Genomic DNA, 24,352 nt, shown 5'->3' on the forward strand with positions numbered 1-24,352 from the left:
TTTTTAAAATTACATATTGTCTTTAATGCACAGCTCTAAAATCTCAGATTCAGTCTCTTTAATTAAAATATTTGGAATAATTATGTTTGTTTTTCTGCTCACCAAGGCTGCATATTTGTGAATATATAGATATATAGACAATAAATATACACATAGAAAATAGCTATTTAAAATTGTAATAATATTTTTTACAATATTATTATTTTTAATATTTTATAAAATATAATATTTTTGACCAAATAAATGTTTTGGTGGGCAAAAAAGTCTTAATAATTACAAACAACTGGAAAGATAGCAGCCACATTTGCATATAAGGATTAATGGACCTTTTTTGTTGCATGAAATATTTTGTAATAAGTTAATAAACCTGTTTGCCTAGTATTAATTTCCTTAGGTGTAAAACACTTTTGCAGGTTGCTTTCTGTGGCAAACTCTCATCTGTCTTCTGTTTCTCTTTATTTTTCTAAAGGTCATCTCCCCAGACTGTCATGAAGACGTGACACTGAAAAAAGACAACATTTTTGTCCGCTCCTTCAAAGATGGAAAATTGTAAGTAGCTTTCAAATGAAGTTATTTGAGTCCCTACTTCTACTTTTAGCTCTCGAGGTGCCGAAAGTCACGCTGTGATCGCATCACGAGTGCTGTTGTTTCTGTTTATGGCTGTGATTTTATAAAACATCCTTTAGACGTCCTGCAAATGATGGAGGATGTCACTGCTGGGCATCATGTAATGGAGGAGCCAGTGATATTTCTGTGGGGTAAATGTAGTTAAATGCCCGTCTCGGAAAACCGATTTATACTGCCGCCGCTGAAGGTGGAACGACAGAATTGGTTTTATTCAAGCGCTGTGCTGAGAAATGTGTGTTACACCTCAGGGATATAAAACCTGTGAGTGCTGCGATTATACAGACCAGAGTTTCCTGATGATTCTCTAAAATACACCAAACTCTTCAATAGATGGACTACAAACTCTAAATTGCCAGGATGTTCCTAGTTTTTTGGCTGGTTACTATCTCAAATCAAAACAAAGTCACCCTTTAGTTTCTGTGATATTCTCTATATTCCCCACATTAGTCCACTGATGTAGTATATAATAAATATACATAGTATAGTGAATTCGGACACTCTTGCTGGTTAATAATCATTTGTAATGGAGCAAACTGGCAGCTCGAGTAAAAAGATGGAAGGTTTTAACTTAATAAACAATTCAATAAGGAATTTTTTACTGGTATGATATTACACTGTACCCACATTGGACCAGCGGTTTGGAAAATGGACGATTTGCCATCTTCTGGTCGTTCGTTTTGCGACTCTCACAGTGCATTATGGGTATTTTGGGAGTACGTCGGTTGTACCACTCATTCATGTGGTGCATTGTGGGATTGAATGAGCGCACTCGATAACGTCTACTATAATTTCAGACACCCCGCAAATGGCTATTCCTTCAAATAGTGTCCTATTTAAGGGTTTTTTTTTTGTTTTGTTTTTGAAGTAGCTAATCATGTAAATTTTATTGTGTATAAAAGCCCTTCCAGGGACAAGAGTTGAAAATTAGCTATAAACTTTATATGCAACACTTCAGTGACATGCTTGATCTTGACACTATGTTTGTTTGCATTGTCCCTGTCAAATAATAAATAAATAAATAAATAGGGGGCGAGCCTATGATTTTTAGTTCTTCATTCAAGTGTGTGTGTCTGTGTGTGATATGATATGTTTTATATGCCAAAGTTTAAGCCAAGCGTGAAACAGTTGCACTAGTCTTTTCTTTCCTATTGTGACGTATAGACAAGAACAAATGATATATCGGCAGGGTGGGGCTTGGATGTTTGTGGCTTGCTATTGTTGGATGAGATGTGAGTGACAGGTGGCCCCGCCCTCTTCCTCAGAGAAGAAAAGAGACACTGCTCCCTCTAGTGTCTGCTCTGGGAAAGTAATGACATCACTGCCACATGTGTATTTATAAATATTGATGAACATAAACATGTCTTCTGACCGTTAGAGACCTCTTAATTCCCTCAATATAAGCAGTTTCAGAAGGTTTTTGGACACTCCTGTGTGAACATGAAAAAGTGACTTCATACATCCACTGAAAATCCCTAATCCTACAAATTCGAGCACAGATACAGACTCGTGATCTAATGAGGGACACTGAGAAGGTTCACTGCTTTCGGTAACACTTTACAATAAGGTTCATTAGTTAACATTAGTTAACATGTACAATATGTGAACAATACTTCTTCAGCATTTATTAATCTTAGTTAATATTAATTCCAACATTTACTAATATTTTATTAAAATCAAAGGTTGTATTAGTCTGTGAACTGTGAACTAACATGAACAGCTGTATTTGTATTAACTAACATTAACAAAGATTCATAAACACTGTAACTAATGCATTGCTCATCGTTAGTTCATGTTAGTTAATGCATTTACTAATGTTAACTAATGAACCTTATTGTAAAGTGTTACCCTGCTTTCTAAAGGACATGCCTTGTTCAAGTTCGTAAACTAAAACAAAGATTTTTAAAATGTGTTTTACTATTTTCAGTTTTATTCAATGTTACGTGCTGCTTCGTTGTAACAATTTGTCAAATTTACTAGCAATTTCTGAGTGATAATTGTTATACACAAATCATTTTTCAGCTCGTGTCTGCACAATATTCTGGCACGTTTGTGTGATTTACGTGAGCACAGATAAAGGTTTTTATAATCAAATTTTGTGCATTTTTAATGATGAAACTGATTTGATGGATGTCTAGAATAAATGCTTTTTGTTTTTGCTGTGCAATCGCAACCATAATGATTTTTAAAATCCAAATGCTGTTTCATACGTCAGTGTGTTGAATTATGATCAGTAATTGACTTAAAAATGATGGTTATTTATTGTTTTCTCTCATACGTATGAAGCTCTGCTAACAGCGTTTTATTTTGTCTTGCAGTTACACAGTTTTGCGGAAAGACATTCGAGTGCTGGATGAAGAGAAATCTCCCAAAGCGGACGCTGGACTCAAACCAGGTGAGAGCAAGAGCGCCACCTACAGATCAGAGTGTGTTTAGGCCGGTTATCATCGTTCACTAAAACTAAAACCATCAAGACATTTGGGAACACTGGGTCTCTTTAGTTGACGTTAATGCATCAACAATAGGGTTGGGTATCGTTTGAATTTGAACGATTCTGATTCTGATTCCGATTCCTTGTTTCGATTCCGGTTCCTAACGATTCTCGATTCCGATTCTTTTAAGAGGCAGGGTCAAAAAAGTTTAGCTAACCTTGCTAACCAATGGTCTTTCTGAAGGAAATAAACCTTTCTGAAGGAAATACTCCTCTCACAAATACTCCTGTTGTCACAAATTTTGCATTTTGCCGAGATTTCGTTATTTTTAGAAAAGTGAAGCCACACTTTGGATCGACGACGTAAGCTACTCATGTTCGACTCGCGCGGTTATGCCAACACTTCCGGTAGACGCTTCTTCGTTGGTGTTGTCCAGCGGTTTCTTCTTCCGCCCGGCGGACTGTGAATATCGAAACTAGGAATCGAAATTTTAACTTTTGAACGATTCCGGGAAAAACGAAAAGTTAGTCCCGATTCCAATCGATACTCGATTCTCGATACCCAACCCTAATCAACAAACAATGAGCGATACAGATTTGTTTACAGTATCTTGAAGTTATTCATGTTAGATATTAATCGATACAACTTTTGATTTTAATAATGTATTAGTAAATATTGAATTAACAGTATTTTCATTGTTAGTTGTAACTAATATTAACAAAATAGAAAAAGTGTTATCAAAACTTTCTCATTACTTGAAATTAGAGCCCGACCGATAAAGGATTTTGAAGTCCGATACCGACACAAATATTTTTGGGTTTTAAAACCCGATATTCCGATATATCGGCCGATATTTTTTTTTTTATTATTTTTTTTTTTTTATCAGAACAAGGTACATTGACAGTATTCAGTGACATAACACTATTACAGTTATTATTAAATATTGTTGGATTTCACACACGTGTAAAAGAAAAGCGAACTTTTCTGCACAAGATACGTTTGATACTTTTTCTCTATGTCTAAATGTTCACTCCTCGCAAGTATAACTTACATTTTACAATGCAGGGACTGTAACTAGAGATATGCTAGTTATAAATACAGTAATCATTACTTTATTTAGGCAGAAAAAGTTCATTGTGGTTTCCAAGCTCATTAATGTTAACGTTAGCGGTCTTCCACTGATGATAGTGGCATTAGCTAGCTTTGTGGTTAGCTAGTCTATGATGAGCCATAATTTAGCAATAGCAATTGTAAAACATACATTTTCAATATAACAGGCCAAGGAGAGATGATTAAAGCGTGTTTCGTCCGTTTTTATTTTATTTTTGAAATATTCATTTATCGGCCATTATAATTGCCGATACCGATATTATGGAAAATGCCTAATATCGGCCGATAATATCGGTCTGGCTCTACTTGAAATAAAATAAACATTCAAAATGAAATAGAGTAAAAATGTGTTTTATTTGAACTAGTTGCTCATTTTCATTGAAATTAAAATGACTGGTTTTCACTAAAATTATTTAAAAAAATACTTCAGGAAACATGGAGCTGAACGGGTGGATCCGCTCGACTGGGGAACGTTTTTTAAAAGTGAAAATAAAAACATTTCCCTTTGAACACATTATAATCTCACTGTCTCTGTTTGTGTTTCGCAGCGTTAGATGCCGCGTGGGACTTTCAGCGTAACGGCACCGTGCCCAACGCGTGGAGGACGGACGTGAAGGATGAAAGCTCAAGCAGCGAGGATGATGACGAGGAAGAGGAGGAAGAACAAGAGGAAGAGGCCAGCGGCGAGGAGGAAGAGGTGACCACAGCATTCATGATCACCCAGACAGCAAACTGACATTGAATCAACGTGAAAACGACGTCTCTCATGACACTGAAACAACGTTGATTTTGCTCATCGAATTAACGTTGAACCAACGTCAGACGCGGCATTCTTCAAAGCTAAATGAAAATCGAAAATTGGTTTGCTTTCATAACGTTGAAACAACGCGTTGATTTCAAGTTGATTTTCCGTTAGTTTTGAAAGAATGACGCGTCTGACGTTGGTTCAACGTTAATTCGATGAGCAAAACAATGTCAGATCAACGTTGTTTCGATGTCATATTTCCACGTTGATTCAATGTCAGTTTGCTATCTGGGCAGAAACCATGTGTCGGGGAGAAACATCACTGAAAGATACACACACAATCAGGGAATCTGCGCTATCGTGTGTGTTGATGTAGTCGATAGGAGTGTGCGATATATATCGTCTAAAATAACATCGTGATTGTTGTTTAAACAATGTGTAATCTGAAATTATCGAGCATGTCCTTCACTTTACAAAAACACACATAGAGAGTTGCATGCGTACCTTATGTGATGTAATCTGGTAGGTTAGAGGTTAGTGCACACTTTCTCTGTGTGATTTAGTCTATTAAAAAGGATTCAGAAATGCACCCAATATTCAAGATAAGGGGACAAAACTATATTTATATAGTGCAATATCAGTATGATTACATATTTGATATTGTTTTATACAGTTCAGCAAACAAGACGTTAATATTTAGTGGCACAATAAAACACAATATTGCCTGTTTTTGCTTATCTGAGCGACACGGCGATGAATGAACGAATCGTTTGAACAAATGATTCAATGACTCACTCATGAAGACGTGAATGAATCAGCCGTTTGAATGAATCTCAATGCCTCACTCACAGTGACTTCTTTCTGTAACCTACTGGTGGTTTTAATTTCGCATTTAAAGCTCTTTTTAGTTTTTAAATAATTTCAATATATCAATATTCAACGTTTTATGTTTAAAACATTATTAAATCATTATGTTTAAAACATTATGTAAATCCATCTAAATGCCACTTCAGGTGCAGCAAACATTAGTTTTGTTGATGCTGATTACATTTGATTGTAACAGCCCTATTGTGTTTTATTATTCTAATAAAAGCTATTGATTAAATGAAAGAATTTGACACAAAAAAATGATGCATACATTTAATTTAGTTAAAAATGGCTCCATAAAGGTACCCACAAAAAGGTAGAAATCAATTTAAACTTATTGTAAAAGATCATTTCTGTCACTTCTGCAAACGAACCACTGCACAAAAGTAGTGTGAACGTTTCTCAGCTGTTTTCATAATAGTGTGGCTTTCCCAGTAACTAACAAGAAGCAACAAAAGCAAGCTATTTTGTCTCTTATCCCAATATTTTCTGTGATAACCCACGGCTCTGTGTGTGTGTGTGTGTGTGTTTCCTGTATGCAGGAGGAAGTGGAGCCGTTCCCAGAAGAGAAAGACAACTTCCAACAGCAGCTTTACAAATTTATGGAGGATAGAGGTGAGTAGTGTCAGTGTTTAGGATTATTTGTATACTGTTGTAATTTTTTTTAAGTTTCTGCATTATTTTGACATTTTAAATTTTCATTGTAATTGTAATATTTTAGTAACTTTTTTTTGTGTGCATATTTCTGTATAGCTTTAATTTTTTCAACAACAAAAAAATTGCAATTTTATTACCTCTATGTATTTCAATTAGCTTCCAAGGCATCCTTTTTGTTTTAAGTTTTTACTGTAATATAAATATTATATTTAATTTCAGCTTTATTTCAATATCAGAAATTGATTATTAGTATTAGGGTATGTTTACACAACAACTATGTACTAAAAAATGGAAACGTTTTCAGTTTGCGTTTTTCATGTAACGATCCCGTTCACACAGATCCGCGAAACAACTAAACGCGCTGTATTCTGCTGCCAGGCCAGTAGATGGCGATGTCACTTTGTAAAGAAACAATGCGCTCCTATACGCATGACGTCACCGGTTTGTGTTTTTGTACTCAGCACTCGCACAAGGTGCTTGAAGTTGACTTTTAGAAATTGAAGTCTTTGAAAACACATAATTATAAAAAGTTACTAGAAAATGCTTGAATTATTGAAAGACAATAGGCTATATTAGAAAATAGTGTTCAATTTTATTGATAAAACATTCTTTTCATATTGATATGGAGCATGATTTTGCTCATATAAATATTCAAGTATATGAGACATATTTAATTATTCTGATCAATAATATATTAATGGGAGAAAAAATGTAAATGTTTAAAGTTACCGCAGCCATTGCTTGTGCTGCACTTTATTTGTACCATTTAGTTTTATTTGTTTTTTATTTATTTTTGTTTATCTACCTTATCTTTTATAGAATTTGAAAGATAATTAAGATATTTTTTTATATTATATGAAATAATTTCCAGTCATTTCATTTTACAGTATATTGAACGAACCCTGCATGGTTTACACAGAGATTTAAAAACGTGCACAAAACGTTGTCGTGTAAATGAACGAGAGCCCGACCAATAAAGAATTTTGAAGGCCGATATTGATACAAATATTTGTTGGTTTTAAAATCCAACAGTCCGATATATCGGCCGATATTTATTTATTTATTTATTTATTTATTTATTCACAAACACACAACAAAACATTAACAGATTTCCCTAACATTAGTTATTTGTAGTTATTATGAGTTTTAACTAAAATAATATGATAATGCATTTTAAAAATAAACTTTTCTTATAAAACAAAAATAAGTCTGCAACGCACACTTGGCGTCGTTGGATTTCACACACGTGTAAAAGAAAAGCTAACTTTAATGCACAGGATGTGTGGCGCGTTATACACGAGTGTTGCCAACAGGAACGGTGTAGAGCGCCCTCTGGTGGACAAACTATACAACTCCAACACTCATGACATGGTTCAAGCGTGTTTCGTCCGTTTTTATTTTATTTTTGAAATATTCATTTATCGGCCACAGGGCTCCAGACTGCGACCAAATGGTCGCATTTTGCGACCAAAAATTGAGAGTGTGCGACTGAATTTTACATCCAGTCGCACATGTGCGACCAGTAAGTTTGCCACATGTTAAACGCATGGTAAAGCGTGGAAGAGGCGCGTCAATGAATCCGTGACAAGAATAGCGCGCGTAAACGTTTGTGGGAAGGAGACGGAAACAAATATCACAAACTGATGTGCGTCTGAGCAATCAGCGATCTATCGACTCTTTAGTCGTTACCTAGCAACGAATGCAAACAAAATGAAAGTGGAACGAAAATACGCCACTCAGCTGCAGCAGCGATCCGAACCATTGACAAAATAAAGCCCCGAACTTGCCAGTCGCGGGCCGATCTCGCTCACGCGCAACACTGTTACTAGAGCCAGTGAAGAAATCCATTGAATTCGCCTCAGAATTAATAACATTAACACCACGAGATCCAGTGAACACTCCGATTCGGCGCAGAGTTCTGTTATAAACCATATCAGATCAAACAGCGCTGACGTGGAAACCAGGAAAAACACTTATAGAAGGCTTTCACAAATCAGCCCAACAGAACCATGAATTTAGGCAAGTTAACTCTTACCATAAATATGATAATGTGTAAGTAGCCTACTACACATCCTTTCCCAGCACTTCAATAATATCATATAGCCTATAAATGTTTTATTTTTTTGTATTTTTTATGTGATTACCATACCAACACATTTTTTGTTCATCCTTTAAAGATTGTCCTTAAACGAACAGTTTTAAGATGTTGGAAAACTCTTATTTAAACACTTAAAATAATAATAATAATACCATTGTAAACAGTAGGATGTTTATTGGCTATTTTCACTCCATATACATATTTTCACTACTTTTATTAATTAATATTAAGACATTATAAATGATAAAAACTAAAGTTAATTTCATCTACACCCTAAATTAAGCTTAGTGATTTATTGTTAGCCCCAGTGCTACCAGATTTTTTTTTTTTTTTTTTTTTTAGAACTGTGAGTTCTCTTTTGAGGTGATGCTGCCCTCAACTTTGGGTCTGGAGCCCTGTGAACTTAAAATAAAACAGCATATCATAATGTTAAGTCTATTTATTATTAAAGAATTTGTCAGTATTACAGTTATTTTGTGGGAAATTTGAATAATTGCATTGCGAGCTTATTTAAGGTGTGCCCCTAAATTTTTTGCTTGCGCTCCTAAAATTTTCAGTCAGGGGCAACAGCGCTCCTAGTAAAAAAAGTTAGTCTGGAGCCCTGGGCCATCATAACTGCCGATACCGATAGTTTGGAAAATGCCTAATATCGGCCGATAATATTGTTATCAATAATATTACAATAAAATACTATTATTAATATTGTTATTATTGTAAACGGCCCCTGTAGTTAGCAGTAACAACACCGGAGGTTGTCATCCACTTGAACATCTTTTGTTTGTTTTTTTGCATATGTTTGTATTTTACGTTGAAACTCTCACTAACTAGCTTCTTCTGTTTTTTTCAGGAACTCCTATCAATAAACGCCCCGTGCTGGGCTACAAGAATCTGAATCTTTTTAAACTCTACCGGCTGGTGCACAAGCTCGGAGGATTCGACAATGTGAGTTGTGTTTCTGTGGTTTGGTCTGCATTGGCTTTGACTCGCTGAGCAGAACGTGTTCCCTCGTTGTGTTGCAGATCGAGAGCGGGTCTGTCTGGAAGCAGGTGTATCAGGATCTGGGCATCCCTGTGCTCAACTCCGCAGCCGGTTACAACGTCAAGTGTGCCTACAGGAAGTACGTGCGTGTTCGTCTTCAGGATGACAGTGACCGCAAACATGACTGTTCGGCTGTGGCATTTCAAACGTTTGTGCTTTAGAGAGCAAGCGCTCTGTCTGTTACTCTCTCGTTCTTCTGTGATGACGGACCCGTACTAAACATCATACCCATAGTGCCTCAGGCTCAGTCTCATGCTCAGTTTGAATCAGATCATCTGAATACCAAAAGTCGGAAGTTACTATTAAACGGTCAAAGTTTCAAATAAATTAGGCTTTTAAATGTTTTTTAAAGTTGTCTCATGCTCAATAAGATCAAAAAAGCTGTAATATTGTGAAATATTAATGAAATGTAAAACAGCTGTGAATATATCGGAAAATGTCATTTATTCCTGTGTATTTTCAGCATCATTCCTCCAGTCTTCAGTGTCACATGATCCTTCACAAATCACAATATGAGGATCTGATGATCAAGAAACAGTTATGATTATTATCAATGTTAAAAACAGTTGTGCTGTTTCATATTTGTGTGAAAACCGATAATGTTTGCATTAGGGGTGTGCGATATGACGATTTTTAATCGTGGACGATTAAAATGTCTCCACGATCTGCTTTTGAAGAAATATCGTAGTATCGTGTTACAGTGCATTCTATCAGTTCAGTTCTGGCGCCTCAGTCTCAACTGTACAACGCGACGTAGCCTATCACATGTTAATGAATAGGTACGGGACACTGCAATTCACAAAAGTTCATTATTTGCATAAGCCTTGCCGGTTAAACATTTAATTCACGCGCTGATGCGCTGTTCTAACGTGCGCTTTCCTGACCGCATATCCACGGCGCTCACAGGCACTAGAAGTCTGTCAAACAGCGCCTGAATACTGAATACTGAATAAGTTATCTCTCGAGTCTTATTATGATAATACTGTTAAATACACACAATGTTTACATAAACAGGCTATGTCTAAAGTAAAAGCAAACATTTGAGAGAATATCTGGTGTAATATGCGTCTATATTAAACGCGTCGCGTGCTGGTCTAAAAGCGACAGGAATAATACTGCCGCATGTCCTTAAAGGGATAGTTCACAAAAAAAAAAAAAAAAAAAAATCCGTCATTATTTACTCACTCTAATGTTGTTCCAAACCTGTATTAATTTCTTTCCTGTGCTGAACACAAAAGACAATTTTTTTTAATGTGGGTAACCAAACAGTTGCTGGTCCCCATTAACTTCCAGGAGAGAACCTATAAAAAAAAACTATAAGGAGACCAGCAACTGTTCGGTTACCCACATTATTCAAAATAACTTTTATTTTCAACAGAAGAAAGAAACTTATTCGGGTTTAAAACATCTTGAGAGAGTAAATTAAGACCATTTTCATTTTTGAGGGAATCTCTTTAGTAAAAGAAAAAAAAAACACAAGGAGAAAATCACTCACTGACTGAGAACTTTAATAGTAGCTTTAATAAGAATCAATTTATTCAGTGAAGTCTCTGTAGTGTTTTAATTTCATATTTGTTTAATTTAATTACTTTCTTCAATACTACTGCTAAATACACCTAGTGCATCTGAAAAATATAGCACTATTTATTTAATTTGAATATTAATTTGTGTAATGTTTATCTTGTCTTATTTTTTTAATAACAAAGAAAATAATGACAAAGATTTTTATCTTCGCCACTGGCCTAAATGTATGCCTTTTTTTTATTTTGTTACCTAAGGCTTTGTTTTTAACATAAGGACATTAGTTTGGCTGTAATAAACAGCCACTTGCAAAATATTAAAACCAACTTGAAAAAGAATCGTGATAAAAAATCGTGATCGTGATTTTCCTAAAAAAATCGTGATATGATATTTTTTCCATATCGCCCACCCCTAGTTTGCATTAATTAATAATATTTAAATGTATAATTTTATTCTGTCAAAAGGGACATTAAATAAATGTAATGTTTTTTATTTCAAATTCCATTCTTTTGGAAATTTCCATTAATCAAAGAATCCTAAAAAAATATGAAAGTAGCAGAAGCTGTTTTCAACATTTACTATTAATAGGAAACATTATTAATAAATGAGCACCTGCTATAATTGAGCATCATATTAGAGTGATTTGTGAAGGATCATGTGACACTGAAGACTGGAGTAATGATGCTGAAAATACAGCTTTGATCACAGGAATAAATTACACTTTACTATATATTCACATAGAAGAACAGCTGTTTTAAATTGTACTAATGTTTCACAATATGTCTGTTTTATTGTATTTTGGACCAAATGAATATCAGCTTTATGATGATTGGCTGTAGTATCCTGTCGAATGTGTATGGATAACTGTTTCGGATCTCCTGCAGATACCTGTATGGCTTTGAGGACTACTGCACCTCCACAGGGATCACCTTCCGCATGGATCTGCCGTATAAAACGGGTGAGAAGACGAGTGGGAAGAGTGAGGAGAACGCTGAGGAAACGGTCGGCGGAGGAATCAGTGTCTCTTCAAGCACAGAAGAAGAACAAAAAGCCCTCAATGAACCAGAAACATCCAACACACAGCATCTGCTCAAGGTACTAAACATCACCTCTGTTTTCTGCTGTGGCATACTACTCATACTTCTCATACTACCCATACTAATACTACTCATACTATCCACACTATTACTACTCATACTACCCACACGCATACTACCCACACTAATACTACTCATACTACCCATACTATTACTACTCATACTACCCATACTATTAGGGCTGTATTCAACCAAAGAAATCCTTAGTCGACCAAAGTCGACTCCTGCACAACGATTAGTCGACTAAAAAAAAAAAACGTGATTTTTTGATTAAACATTTTTTAAACAATTGTCATTGACCATTTATAAAACAACAACGAAAAAACATCACAAATAAATAAAACTATAATAATAATACAATTCTTTGAAAATTAAGTGATTTTTTAACTGCAAAAAGTGAAGTGCTCTGTCCTAGGTCTATAGTAACAGTCACAATCGCGCACCTGACCACACCACACGCTGCACAAAATATAACTGCTATCTGCCACATAATGAAAAATCCCAACAAAAGCTCTCGTTTATACAGGCTTTATATTCTTCTTTACTTTCAAAGCTATGGGTTAACTTTAGTCCTGACGATCAAGGCGTTTTAAACAACACACAAAAAACCCAAATAACTTAAAAACAATCCTAATAATAGGCTGTAGGACCGCGTATAGGTTTATTTTCGTTTTGTTGCATTATTTAGGCTATTTTCAAATGCGTCAAGTGTACAAATAAATACGAAAACATTAAGAAAACACTATTGAGTCAGCAGGATATAGCCGTTAAAAGGCTGCTCGCGTCTTTTGCGCGCTCAAGTTCGATTTCAAATGTAGGCGCACGACTTGCGCGCTCATAATGGAGCAACGCGATCGCCTCCCTCCACAGTCTTTTCGTCTTTGTTTTAAAATGCAGCCAGACAAAAGATTTCGATTTCCTGGACATTTTGTCGACTAAAGCCAAAACAAGCAGCGTTCTAACTGAATGAATACAGCATCCCTTACCGAGGGCGAGCAGCAGCGCAGCCGGCCACAGGTGCGGTTCCCGAGTGTATTGTGTGTGCGCGCTAAACTGTGGCGCAGTTACAAAAATAGCCTCAATTAAAGCATTTTAAAGTTGGGGACAAAACATAGGCTAATTATATTTAGAATACAGTAATAAATAACTGCTTATAAATGAATAAATATCAAGGACTAAATCATTGAAAAATTCTTCTATTGGTTAAAAAAAAAAAAAAAAATGCAACTGGTCGACCAATAAGAATGTCAGTCGACCAAGACGGCATCGACCGATTAGTCGACTAAACGACTAAAGTTGACAGCCCTACATACTATTACTACTCATACTACTCACACGCATACTACCCACACTAATACTACTCATACTACCCATACTATTACTACTCATACTACCCATACTATTACTACTCATACTACCCACACGCATACTACCCACACTAATACTACTCATACTACCCATACTATTACTACTCATACTACCCATACTATTACTACTCATACTACTCACACGCATACTACCCACACTAATACTACTCATACTACCCATACTATTACTACTCATACTACCCATACTATTACTACTCATACTACTCACACGCATACTACCCACACTAATACTACTCATACTACCCATACTATTACTACTCATACTACCCATACTATTACTACTCATACTACTCACACGCATACTACCCACACTAATACTACTCATACTACCCATACTATTACTACTCATACTACCCATACTATTACTACTCATACTACTCACACGCATACTACCCACACTAATACTACTCATACTACCCATACTATTACTACTCATACTACCCACACGCATACTACCCACACTAATACTACTCATACTACCCATACTATTACTACTCATACTACCCACACGCATACTACCCACACTAATACTACTCATACTACCCATACTATTACTACTCATACTACCCACACGCATACTACCCACACTCCTACTACCCATACTACTCATACTACCCACACTCATACTACCCATACGACTCATACTAATACTACTCATACTAATACTACTCATCATACCCATACTATTACTACTCATACTATCCACACTCATACTACCCATACGACTCATACTAATACTACTCATAGTACCCACACTCATACTACCCATACTACTCATACTAATTTCTACTCATATTACTCGTACTATTACTACTCATACTACTCACACTCATACTACCCATACTACTCATACTAATACTACTCATCATACCCATACTATTACTACTCATACTACCCACACTCATACTACCCATACGACTCATACTAATACCACTCATACTACCCACACTCATACTACCCACACTCATACTACTCATATTACCATATTAATACTATTCATACTACCCACAGTAATACTACCCACACCATTACTACTCATACTACCCATACTAACACTTCTCATACTTATACTACCCATACTCATACTACTCATTCATCACAGGCATATTTCACTGTTTTTACTGTATTTTTGATCAAATAAATTTGTCGTGAGCAAAAATAGTAATTATTCCCAACTTTTGACCGGTAGTGTATGTATAAAAATGTGAAGGAAAAAAAAAATATATATATATAATTATAATTGGACACTCACTCACTAAAGTGGTGTTAATCATGTGTAAAAAACATTTATTTATGCATTTATATATTTATATATTTGTTTTTATTGATCGTGGGAAAATGTAATCATCAGTTTTGATGATGTCTCCTTTTTTGCTGATCAATACTCTTGTTTTTTTATAACATGTTCATTTGATAATTATTTAAAACATATTGTCACCATGTTTTTAGGAACTTTATGGTGCGATTTATTACTTTTTCACTAGCTGCTGACTGTACAGTACACTAGTATTGACTTTGAAAGACTTGAGACACACAGCTGTGTATTTTGTCTCTCAGCAGGATTGTCTGACCTCATGTTTATTTATAAGTCATGCTTTTTTTCCCCCCAACACAAGCTGCTGAAACGAAAACACTAATGCATTTACAAATGTAGCTAAATCATAGTTTAATTAGGGTCAAATCATATTAATAGCAAGATTATAACGGTGAGGGTGACGTGTTGTTTGTCCTCAGGAGGAGAACACCGAGACCACGGCACCATGTGAAGATAAAGCGGACGTCAGCAGCGTGAATGAGGAGGGGGATGATGATGATGATGATGATGATGATGACCACGCTGATGAAGAGGAGAACGATATAAACGAAGAGGGCAAAGAGTGCGGACCGGCAGCGGAGAGTAACGTCACCGAGAGCGTGAAGGAGGAGCCGTGTGAGGAAGCCGACAGCAAAGATCAGTCAGGGTAGGTGTATCTTCATCTCTGAGCTTCAGTGCATCTCTGAAGGAGAATCTCAAGGGAGAGAGAGAGAGAAACGGAGACAAAAACGAGATGTGCTTCGAGAATGATGCATGATAGGCGAAGCCGGAGAGAATTTGGAGACAAACGCTCAAAAAGTGAGATCATGAAAGCACTTATAATGGTGTTTTGTGGAAACGTTTGACTGATTTTGATGCTGGATGTTTCTCTCTGGTTGAGTCTCATGTCACTCGCCCGCTTATTGAAACTGCATGTTGGCCGAAGCGCGTGCCTTTTTAGCTTGCTTTCTCTCTCTCACGCACACACACACCCCTTTTCCATCTTATCTTGAACCATCCCACGTCTCCAGCAAAAATTTCGCTGCACTTTTTATTTTTCCCGTCTCTTGGATATAAAAGTTAGATTTAAATGATCAATGCAGGAATTGCTGTGAATTTCATTTGTTAGATATTTTTATTCATTCTTGACTCTTATATCACCGCCAGCTGGTGATAGAATAAAGCCAAAGTTCAATTTATTTCGATTTAATGTCTTTAAAATAAGAAATAAACATAATTGTGAGTTTGTGAGTCAATTATGTCATCATACGCCATCTTTCAAAAGTTTGGCCTCAGATTAATTGATCAGAAATACTGTTAAAAATTGTGCAATATTATTACAATTTCAAATAACTGTTTTCTATGTGAATATATAGTAAAGTGTAATTTATTCCTGCGATCAAAGCTCCAAATTTCTTCAGTGTCACATGATCCTTCAGAAATCACTCAAGAAACATTTCTGATTATTATCAATGTTGAAAACAGTTGTGCTGCTTCATATTTTTGTGGATAAATTTTGTTCGAAAAAATAGAAAGTTTAAAAGAACAGAATTTATTTGAAACCGAATTTTTCACTTTTGGAAAAATTAAATGCATCCTGTCGCTGATTATAATCCAGTTTTTGTGGGAAAATGATCACTTCGGATCTGTGAGTTTTGTCTTGAACTATTCAGGTGTGACTTTGAAGCTCAGTTGAGCGATGGACTGACTAGTTCAGCTCTTCCACTGCTTCCCAAGTGTTTCCCGACGCTTCCCGCTCTCTCATATCATGCCTTTAGTGTTCTGCTGTGTGGTTGTGTGGATGAGAACAGACCCTGATGCTGAGATCCTGTCGAGCCTTGTGCCCGGGTAGGGTTGGGAATCGAGAAGCCGTTCTGTTCTGCAAAAAAGCTTTATTTTCATGACTTTATAATAATCGGTTCTTGATTTACGGTTTAGTCATGTTCAAAATTCTAAATGTCATCATTAATGAATGGAACGGAACTGAGAATGGAATCCGAACTGTTACATTTCAAACGATTCCCACCTCTACACGTCAGTCCCTGAACTAAATCTGGTTGCGTTGTCTCTAATTTGAAGCATTTGGATGCGTTTTTGAGATTAAACTGCCTAACTAATCTCCTTCACGTTGCAGTGATCTGATTATTTCATAGATGCTGGTTTTCATAGATGCTTTTTTTGCTGCCGTCTCAACTGTCATCCTGCAGTGTTGGTTTTCCAATTCCCTTCATGTTCTGTATTGAATCAATAACTGTGTGGAACCAGGGTCCTGCCTAGCACCAGCTCAGTTGTTGCATCACTAGTTGAAGGTTGTGTGCTGCTAACTAACCAGGGTTGTTTCTCGGTTGAACTTTGTGAAGTGATTTGAGCGGTAGAGTTCAGTGTGCTATAACTGTCTAACGTGGCTTCCTCTCTGCTCTCTAACGTGATTGTGATTTGCCCCTTTGCTGAGCTTCGCTGTGCCCCTCTTGCTGCACTTTGACCGTTTCCCTGTCACACACACACACACACATCTTGAACTCTTGAAGTTCAAAGTCACATTTGAAATATCTTCTAGTTAGAAAAATCATTACTCACTCGCCCTCATGTTGGTCCAATCCTGTATGACTGTATTTGTTCAGTGAAACGCTAAAGGAGACGTTTAGCAAAATGTTCATATAATGACCACAGGCTGTCAAGCTCCAAAAAACATTTAAAAACAATATTCAAATTTCCATAAAAGTACCGGTAGCCATTCTTTACAGGTTTTTGTTAATTAGCATTGGCGTTTAGTAGAGCCAGACGGATTTATCGGCAGACCGATATTATCGGCCGATATTAGGCATTTTCCAAACTATCAGTATCGGCAGTTATAATGGCCGATAAATTAATATTTAAAAAATAAAATAAAAACAAACGAAACACGCTTGAACCATGTCATGAGTGTTGGAGTTGTATAGTTTGTCCACCAGAGGGCACTCTACACCGTCCCTGTTGGCAACACTCGTTGAGTTGGTCACGAGACATACATTGCTTGAGTAACAATTAAAAGAACATCCCCATCAGTTCTCTTAACTCAAATAAGCATGACAAAATTTGTGACTAATCATCTCCAGTTTAAAAAAAAATAATAATAATAAAATATCGTCCGATATATCGGAATATCGGATTTTAAAACCCAAAAATATTTGTATCGGCCTTCAAAATCCTTTATCGGTCGGGCTCTAGTGGTTAGTAGATGGCATTACCACACCATGCATCTGTCTCCATTTTTTTTTTCCGAAAATCACTTTTTGCAAGTACAAATCACTTTAATATTTTCTTTGTTAGATCATTGTAGATTTTTTACTTAAATGTGCATTATTATTTTTTACATATTTATTTATATATATGATTTTTATCATATTTGTAACATTTATTGAATATATACAAAGACGCCCCTTGTCTATGACGCTTTGCCAGAGAATGGGTTTAACCAGGCTACCGCTGGGTGGGAATTGTGCTAAAATACATTTGCCTTATCTTTGAAAAGCATTCCACACATTCAGCTGACATATAAACATACTATCCAGTGATGAAATGTTTTCTGTGATGACACAAATCTTGTGGGATGTCCTAACCGCCGGGATAATGAACACGTCCGATAATGATTTGCCATTTCGCGAACTGACTCATTTGAACCGATTCGTTTTAATAAACGGTTAAAAACAACTGACCTTTCCAACACTGAACTCTCGAGACATCTGAATCGGTGTATAACTAATCAGTAACGCTTTACAATAAGGCAACCACGTTTGCCCCCGCTCACACATTTAAAATCAGCGTGTGTGTGTAACATGCTGTAGTGTACAGGGAGCCTATTTTATGAAAAAATAGAGTATCCTATCCATTGCTACTGTAAAGTAAAATAAAAAATAATAATAATAATTTCCTTCCTATCCCTTGCTGCCACTGGAGAAAAAAAATAAATAAATCCCTACCGACCCATGACCTCAACTGACGACCAACCGGAACCAATCTTTTATTTATTTTTTTATGCCTTGGTCATGTTTATTTATTTCAGTCCTTTTTGGTGCTTGACAGCCAATGCTTTCATTATATAAAAAGAGCAGCTTGAGATTCCTCAAATGGAACAAGAAACACAGGTTTCATGAGGGCGAGTAAGTGATGACAGAAGATTCATGTTCAGGCAGTTTTAGACCAGCTTCTTAATATATTCCAGGTTGAAGTTCAGAGTCAGACAGCCGGCTGATGACCCCATAATGTCTTCCTCCGATGTTCAGGAGGAGCGTTAGACTTATCCGACAGGGAAAGATGAGGAAAATGTAGATTTCTGAGAAAGCGAGGTTTCGGGGTGGGTTTTTTGGGGAGGGAGGTTGTGGGAAAAGCCTAGGGCCAGGAAACGGGAAGTACTGAATTGTCTTTCTTGCAGGGATGTCAGCAGTCAGGAGTGGGAGGAAGGGGAGGAGTTTGAGTGTTACCCTCCTGGGATGAAGGTGCAGGTGAGGTATGGGCGAGGCCGAAATCTGAAGACGTACGAAGCCACTGTCAAAGAGTCAGACCTGGAGGGGGGAGAGGTGCTCTACCTGGTGCACTACTGTGGCTGGAACGTCAGGTAAGGCAGGACCCTGGGAACTCATGCCTCATTTGTTTGCATTTGCCAAAAAATTGGTAGCCCCAAGCAGATTCGAGTCCTGGAGTTAGAAAGGCTGGTGCATGTGGAGTTTTTGTAGGCCAAAACCTGGAAACGAGCTTCTCGATGGGTTTTTGAAAGGGTTAAATGCCTGGAATAAGGTCTGTGGGGAACACAAGCTCTGTTTTATTCTACATCGAGTGTCTGTGTGGGACTTCACATGTCGTCAGGGACATTAAATGACATTAAAGGAGTAGTTCACTTTTGAAAAAACATTTGCTGATAATTTACTCACCCCCATGTCATCCAAGATGTCCATGTCTTTCTTTCCTCAGTCGAAAAGAAATTAAGGTTTTTGATGAAAACATTCCAGGATTTTCTCCATATAATGGACTTCAATGGGGTCCAAACGGTTCAAGGTCCAAAAGACAGTTAATAACAGTTTCAGATGCAGCTTCAAATGTCTTTAAACGACACCAGACGATGAATAAGGGTCTCATCGTGCGAAACGATCGGTTATTTCACAACTTATCCCAAAAATGTAACTTTTCTAAGGACAAATGCCAGCCTTGCTCTATTCTGTGAGGCGCGTTTGTAACGTCACGTAATACGTAATTACGTTCAAAAGGTCACGGGCGACGTAGCCGTAAGTACAGGGTCAGTGTTTACAAGTTGAACGCATAGGTTGAACGTGCAAACTAACTCAAACGCCGTTTACAAAAAAAGGAATTAAAAGGTAAAACAACGGTGTCGGACGATTTTGATTCTGTACTTCCGGCTACGTCGCCCGTGACCTTTTGAACGTAATTACGTATTACGTGACGTTACAAAGCTGCATCTGAAACTGTTATTAACTGTCTTTTGGACCTCGGACCGTCTGGTTCCCATTGAAGTCCATTATATGGAGAAAAATCCTGGAATGTTTTCATCAAAAACCTTCATTTCTTTTCGACTGAGGAAAGAAAGACATGGACATCTTAGATGACATGGGGGCGAGTAAATTATCAGCAAAAGTTTTTTCAAAAGTGAACTAATCCTTTAAAAGGCTGCACTACTTGTGTTTTAAGCTCAAACTTTAAGGGGAAATGTTTTTAAGGAAGGACTTAAGGAGTTGGCGAAGCCTAATGGTTGTGAGGTTGAAGTCGTCCGTCTGTGGTGAAGTTTGTTCATAGCTTTTTATTTTTGCAGATTGTATTTAGACCTCATTTGTGAAGATTATCATGATGAACAAAATGTGTAACTTTTATTAGTCACTGTGCTTATAATCCAAAACCCAATGGAAAAATCTGTTTTGTCGAGGGAACCAGGGTGAGGTGAACGTACGGCCAACGCTCTATTGCAGTTCGATGGACACGTCAAGTGACATTGCTTTTTTTGTTGTTTTAACATGTGGAAATTTGTTTAAATCGCAATGCAGTGGATGCAAATTAGTATTAAATGTGTGATCCAGATTTCTGCCCATGCAAAGGTTATTTCACTGCTGTAATTAATGGATATCTATTTTACTAATTAGTGCCTCAAAACTTTGAAACATTTGATGCACTAATCTGGGAAACTTGGGTAGTTTTAGCAATTAGTGCTTGTAATGTGAAGCTGATACTTTGTGAACACCGTGCTTTTGGACTGTGTGCAATCTGTTGTGTGTGTGTGTGTGTGTGTGAGGCCGTTTACACCTGTAATTAGGATGCGCTTTGGTCGATCGGATCGCAAGTGGACGACGCTAAATACAGGTGTAAACGGGGTCTAAAACTCCACTTTCACACACTTCCACTGGGTAGTTGGAAACACATTCGACCGGATTGCTTTCGTAGTGTAAACGCTCATGTGATCGAACAGGCACCTCATCTCTGACTACTGATCTAATGCGTACACATTGAACATGAACTTGCGGCTGTCAGTGCAGAAACCAAAGCTGATGTTCTCCTTGTGTTTTTCTGTTTTCTCTGGTGTGTAAATAGATCTGATAGAAACCCATACATTTACCCGCCTCCCCTGGAAGAAATCAGGACAGAAGTGTTTGAAAGTGGAGAAAAAGGGCGGGTGTAAACGTGAATGTGTCTCTCGTCTACTTGTGATTCGATTGACCAAAATGCATCTTGGATCTGGTTACGAAAGCAGCCCCTTACTATCGTCTTTCAGGCCGAGGAAGAACGTTGGTTCGGTTGATTTTAATATTTGGCACTTTACATACCTTTTGGTTGCTTTTCTGTATTTTTATGTGACACCGCCATATGAAACCCATTTTGCCATCTTTGCTCACTTCTGGAGGTTTTTCCTTCAAGCTCTCATTGAAAGTGAATGATTTCTGGGTGTTTTGCCCTTGCAAATTGTTGTCGGTGTGAATGACCCATGAGACTAGGTTGGAGATCAATTATCAAGTTTTGTTGTGTGGATATTTCTGATTTGTACAAGCACTGAGACTTGAAGCTGATTTCTTGCTGCTGACCAAAACAGAGCAGGACCTTCTGAACATCATGGCCATTTACATGGACACTGTTTGTTTCAGGTTCGGTTTTCAATCTGATCAAGTGTTTACATGTCCTCTCCATCGGATTAGAAACGGCTTAAATTGAATTTCATTTTGTTTGACGTCGCTAAATGTGATTTTTCTTTTCCAGACTGTGCTACTAGTTTGATTGCAAGCGGATTATTGGGGTCCATGTAAATGCAGCTAATGTTTTATTCATACTGTGTGTTTATTCTCTTAATGCTACGTTCACACCGGACGCGAATAGCGCGTCAGGCGCGAATGATTTCAATGTTAAGTCAATGCAAAGACGCGTTACGCACATAAAAAATTTACGGCGCGGAAGATGCGAATACGCCTCATTCGCGCGTCAAGTTCGCGCGAATTGAGCGGCTGGCGCGTTAAGAGCGTTACATATAAATGATTTAGTTTAGCGAATTCGCGTCTGCCGTCCGAGTTGAAAAATCGGAACGTTGGTGTGAATTCGCGCCGCGTTAACCAATCAGGAGCCTGCTTGCTCACGTGGTGAAGTGTCTGGATGCTTCAATAAATTATTTTGTAATATGATGTGGTTCTAATGCACAACAAAGCAAATATTTTATCACTTAAAAAAACATTATTTCTATATACGAGACATGTTCATTTTGTATTGAATGTTATTCATTCCATATCTAGATTATATGAAATAGTATTATGTAATCAACATATGTGTATAAGTTCGTGTCTGGACGTGAGAGAGAAAAAAAAATCACAGGACAAGTTAATAACTTTTGGAAGCTGGCTCTATTTATCATCAAAACAAAAATAAATTCTATTAATAAATAAATTCAAAAATAAATAAATTCTATCCCCTGGACTACAGATGAAAAAAAGCCTTTTGGCTAATTCTGGCTTTTATAACCATGTTTGTTCATGCGTTTTATGAAATTGCACTGTCCCCTTTTAAATAAACCAATAAATCAAATCAAATCAAATGACAGCTTGATTAGGTGGATGAGGGCGAGGGTGATCCTCGCTCCGATGCGGGACAACAGGTCATCAAACTGGGCGCGGGACAGGCGGAAGTACTGCTGACAGCGGCCGTTATCCAAGCTTAGCTCCTGGAGCAAGCAAATGGTGAAACTCGCCAAACGGGTCCGGTGGACACAAATACGACGACGATGATCGCCACGCCGCTGTTCTAGCTCTCCAGAGCAAATACAGAGCGGTGACTCTCTCGATGAATGCTCGATCAACATAAACAAAGATGGCCGTCAACGGGTTTCGGTTTTGACGCGCGTAAATTTCGCTTCAAACTTTTTATTTTACCCGCGTCAGTTTCGCTCTTGACGCGCGAATTAACACAAAGTGGTCAAGCGTCAAACTAAACGCGAATTTGACGCGCTATTCGCGTCCGGTGTGAACGTAGCATTAATAGTGACTATATATATTGGAATTGTGTGACTTGTACAATGTAATTTCTCATTATTTGGACTTTGCACATCATTATTGCAACAAGACGCAGAGTTTTATCAGTTTTGGAGGCGTATTAGTAAATGTTGACCAACTGTTTCTCTTAACAGGTATGACGAGTGGGTCAAAGCCGATAAGATCGTCAGACCAGCCAATAAGAACGTCTCTAAAATAAAGCACCGCAAAAAAATAAAGGTACAGTCAAGAAGATTTTCTGATTTTTTTTTTCTCTAATGAAATCAAGTCATGCGAGTTGAACACTCTACTGTTGTGTGCTCAATGACGCTAAATATAATAAAAAAAAACAGTAATGTTGTGAAATATTACAATTCAAAAAAAGGTTTTTCTATTGCAATATGTGTGTGTTTCCTAAGACTTGTGATTAAAGCTGAATTTTCAGCATCATTACTCCAGTCTTCAGTGTCACATGATCTTTCTGAAATCATTCTAAATAGGGCTGTGCAAAAATTAATTGCGGTTAATCACATTCAAAATAAAAGTCTGTGTTTACATAATATATCTGTGTGTGCTGGATATAATTATTTTGTATATATAAATACCTATGCATGCATGTATATATTTAAGAATTATTTGTGCTTAAATTCTGTATAAATACATAATCTATATTATATAAATATAAATATTTCTTATATGAATAACACATTTTCTTAAATATATACATGCATGTGTGTGTATTTATATATACAAAATAATTATATACAGCACACACAAATATATTATGTAAACACAGACTTTTATTTTGGATGCGTTTAATCGCAATTAATTTTTGCACAGACCTAATTCTAATATATAAATCAGATTTTTGTGGAAACTGGGATTATTAGAACAGCATTTATTTTGAAATACAATCTTTTGTAACATTATAAATGTCCTTGCTGAATAAAAGCATGAATTTCTTCAACGGCAGTGTGTTGCTCATGTATATTCAT

The 24,352-nt window shown here is 36.8% G+C and overlaps 1 protein-coding gene across 3 annotated transcripts in view; it reads left to right on the forward strand.

Annotated features, from left to right (window-relative positions):
- The window catches only part of arid4b (AT-rich interaction domain 4B), an 87,633-nt gene that overhangs the window by 52,018 nt on the left and 11,263 nt on the right, over positions 1 to 24,352 (forward strand). For 2 of the 3 annotated variants that reach the window (XM_089116729.1, XM_089116730.1), the window contains exons 9-18: positions 470 to 549; positions 2,943 to 3,019; positions 4,715 to 4,863; positions 6,321 to 6,393; positions 9,381 to 9,475; positions 9,553 to 9,650; positions 11,977 to 12,187; positions 15,312 to 15,538; positions 19,283 to 19,465; positions 23,513 to 23,597. In XM_089116729.1, coding sequence (XP_088972855.1) covers positions 470 to 549; positions 2,943 to 3,019; positions 4,715 to 4,863; positions 6,321 to 6,393; positions 9,381 to 9,475; positions 9,553 to 9,650; positions 11,977 to 12,187; positions 15,312 to 15,538; positions 19,283 to 19,465; positions 23,513 to 23,597 — 1,278 coding nt within the window. The remainder of the gene's footprint in view (positions 1 to 469; positions 550 to 2,942; positions 3,020 to 4,714; positions 4,864 to 6,320; positions 6,394 to 9,380; positions 9,476 to 9,552; positions 9,651 to 11,976; positions 12,188 to 15,311; positions 15,539 to 19,282; positions 19,466 to 23,512; positions 23,598 to 24,352) is intronic. The other variant, XM_089116731.1, reaches the window with a different exon arrangement.

The sequence above is a fragment of the Pimephales promelas genome, chromosome 11 (genome assembly GCF_988280905.1).
Source record: "Pimephales promelas chromosome 11, fPimPro1.hap1.1, whole genome shotgun sequence".
Lineage (NCBI taxonomy): Eukaryota > Metazoa > Chordata > Actinopteri > Cypriniformes > Leuciscidae > Pimephales > Pimephales promelas.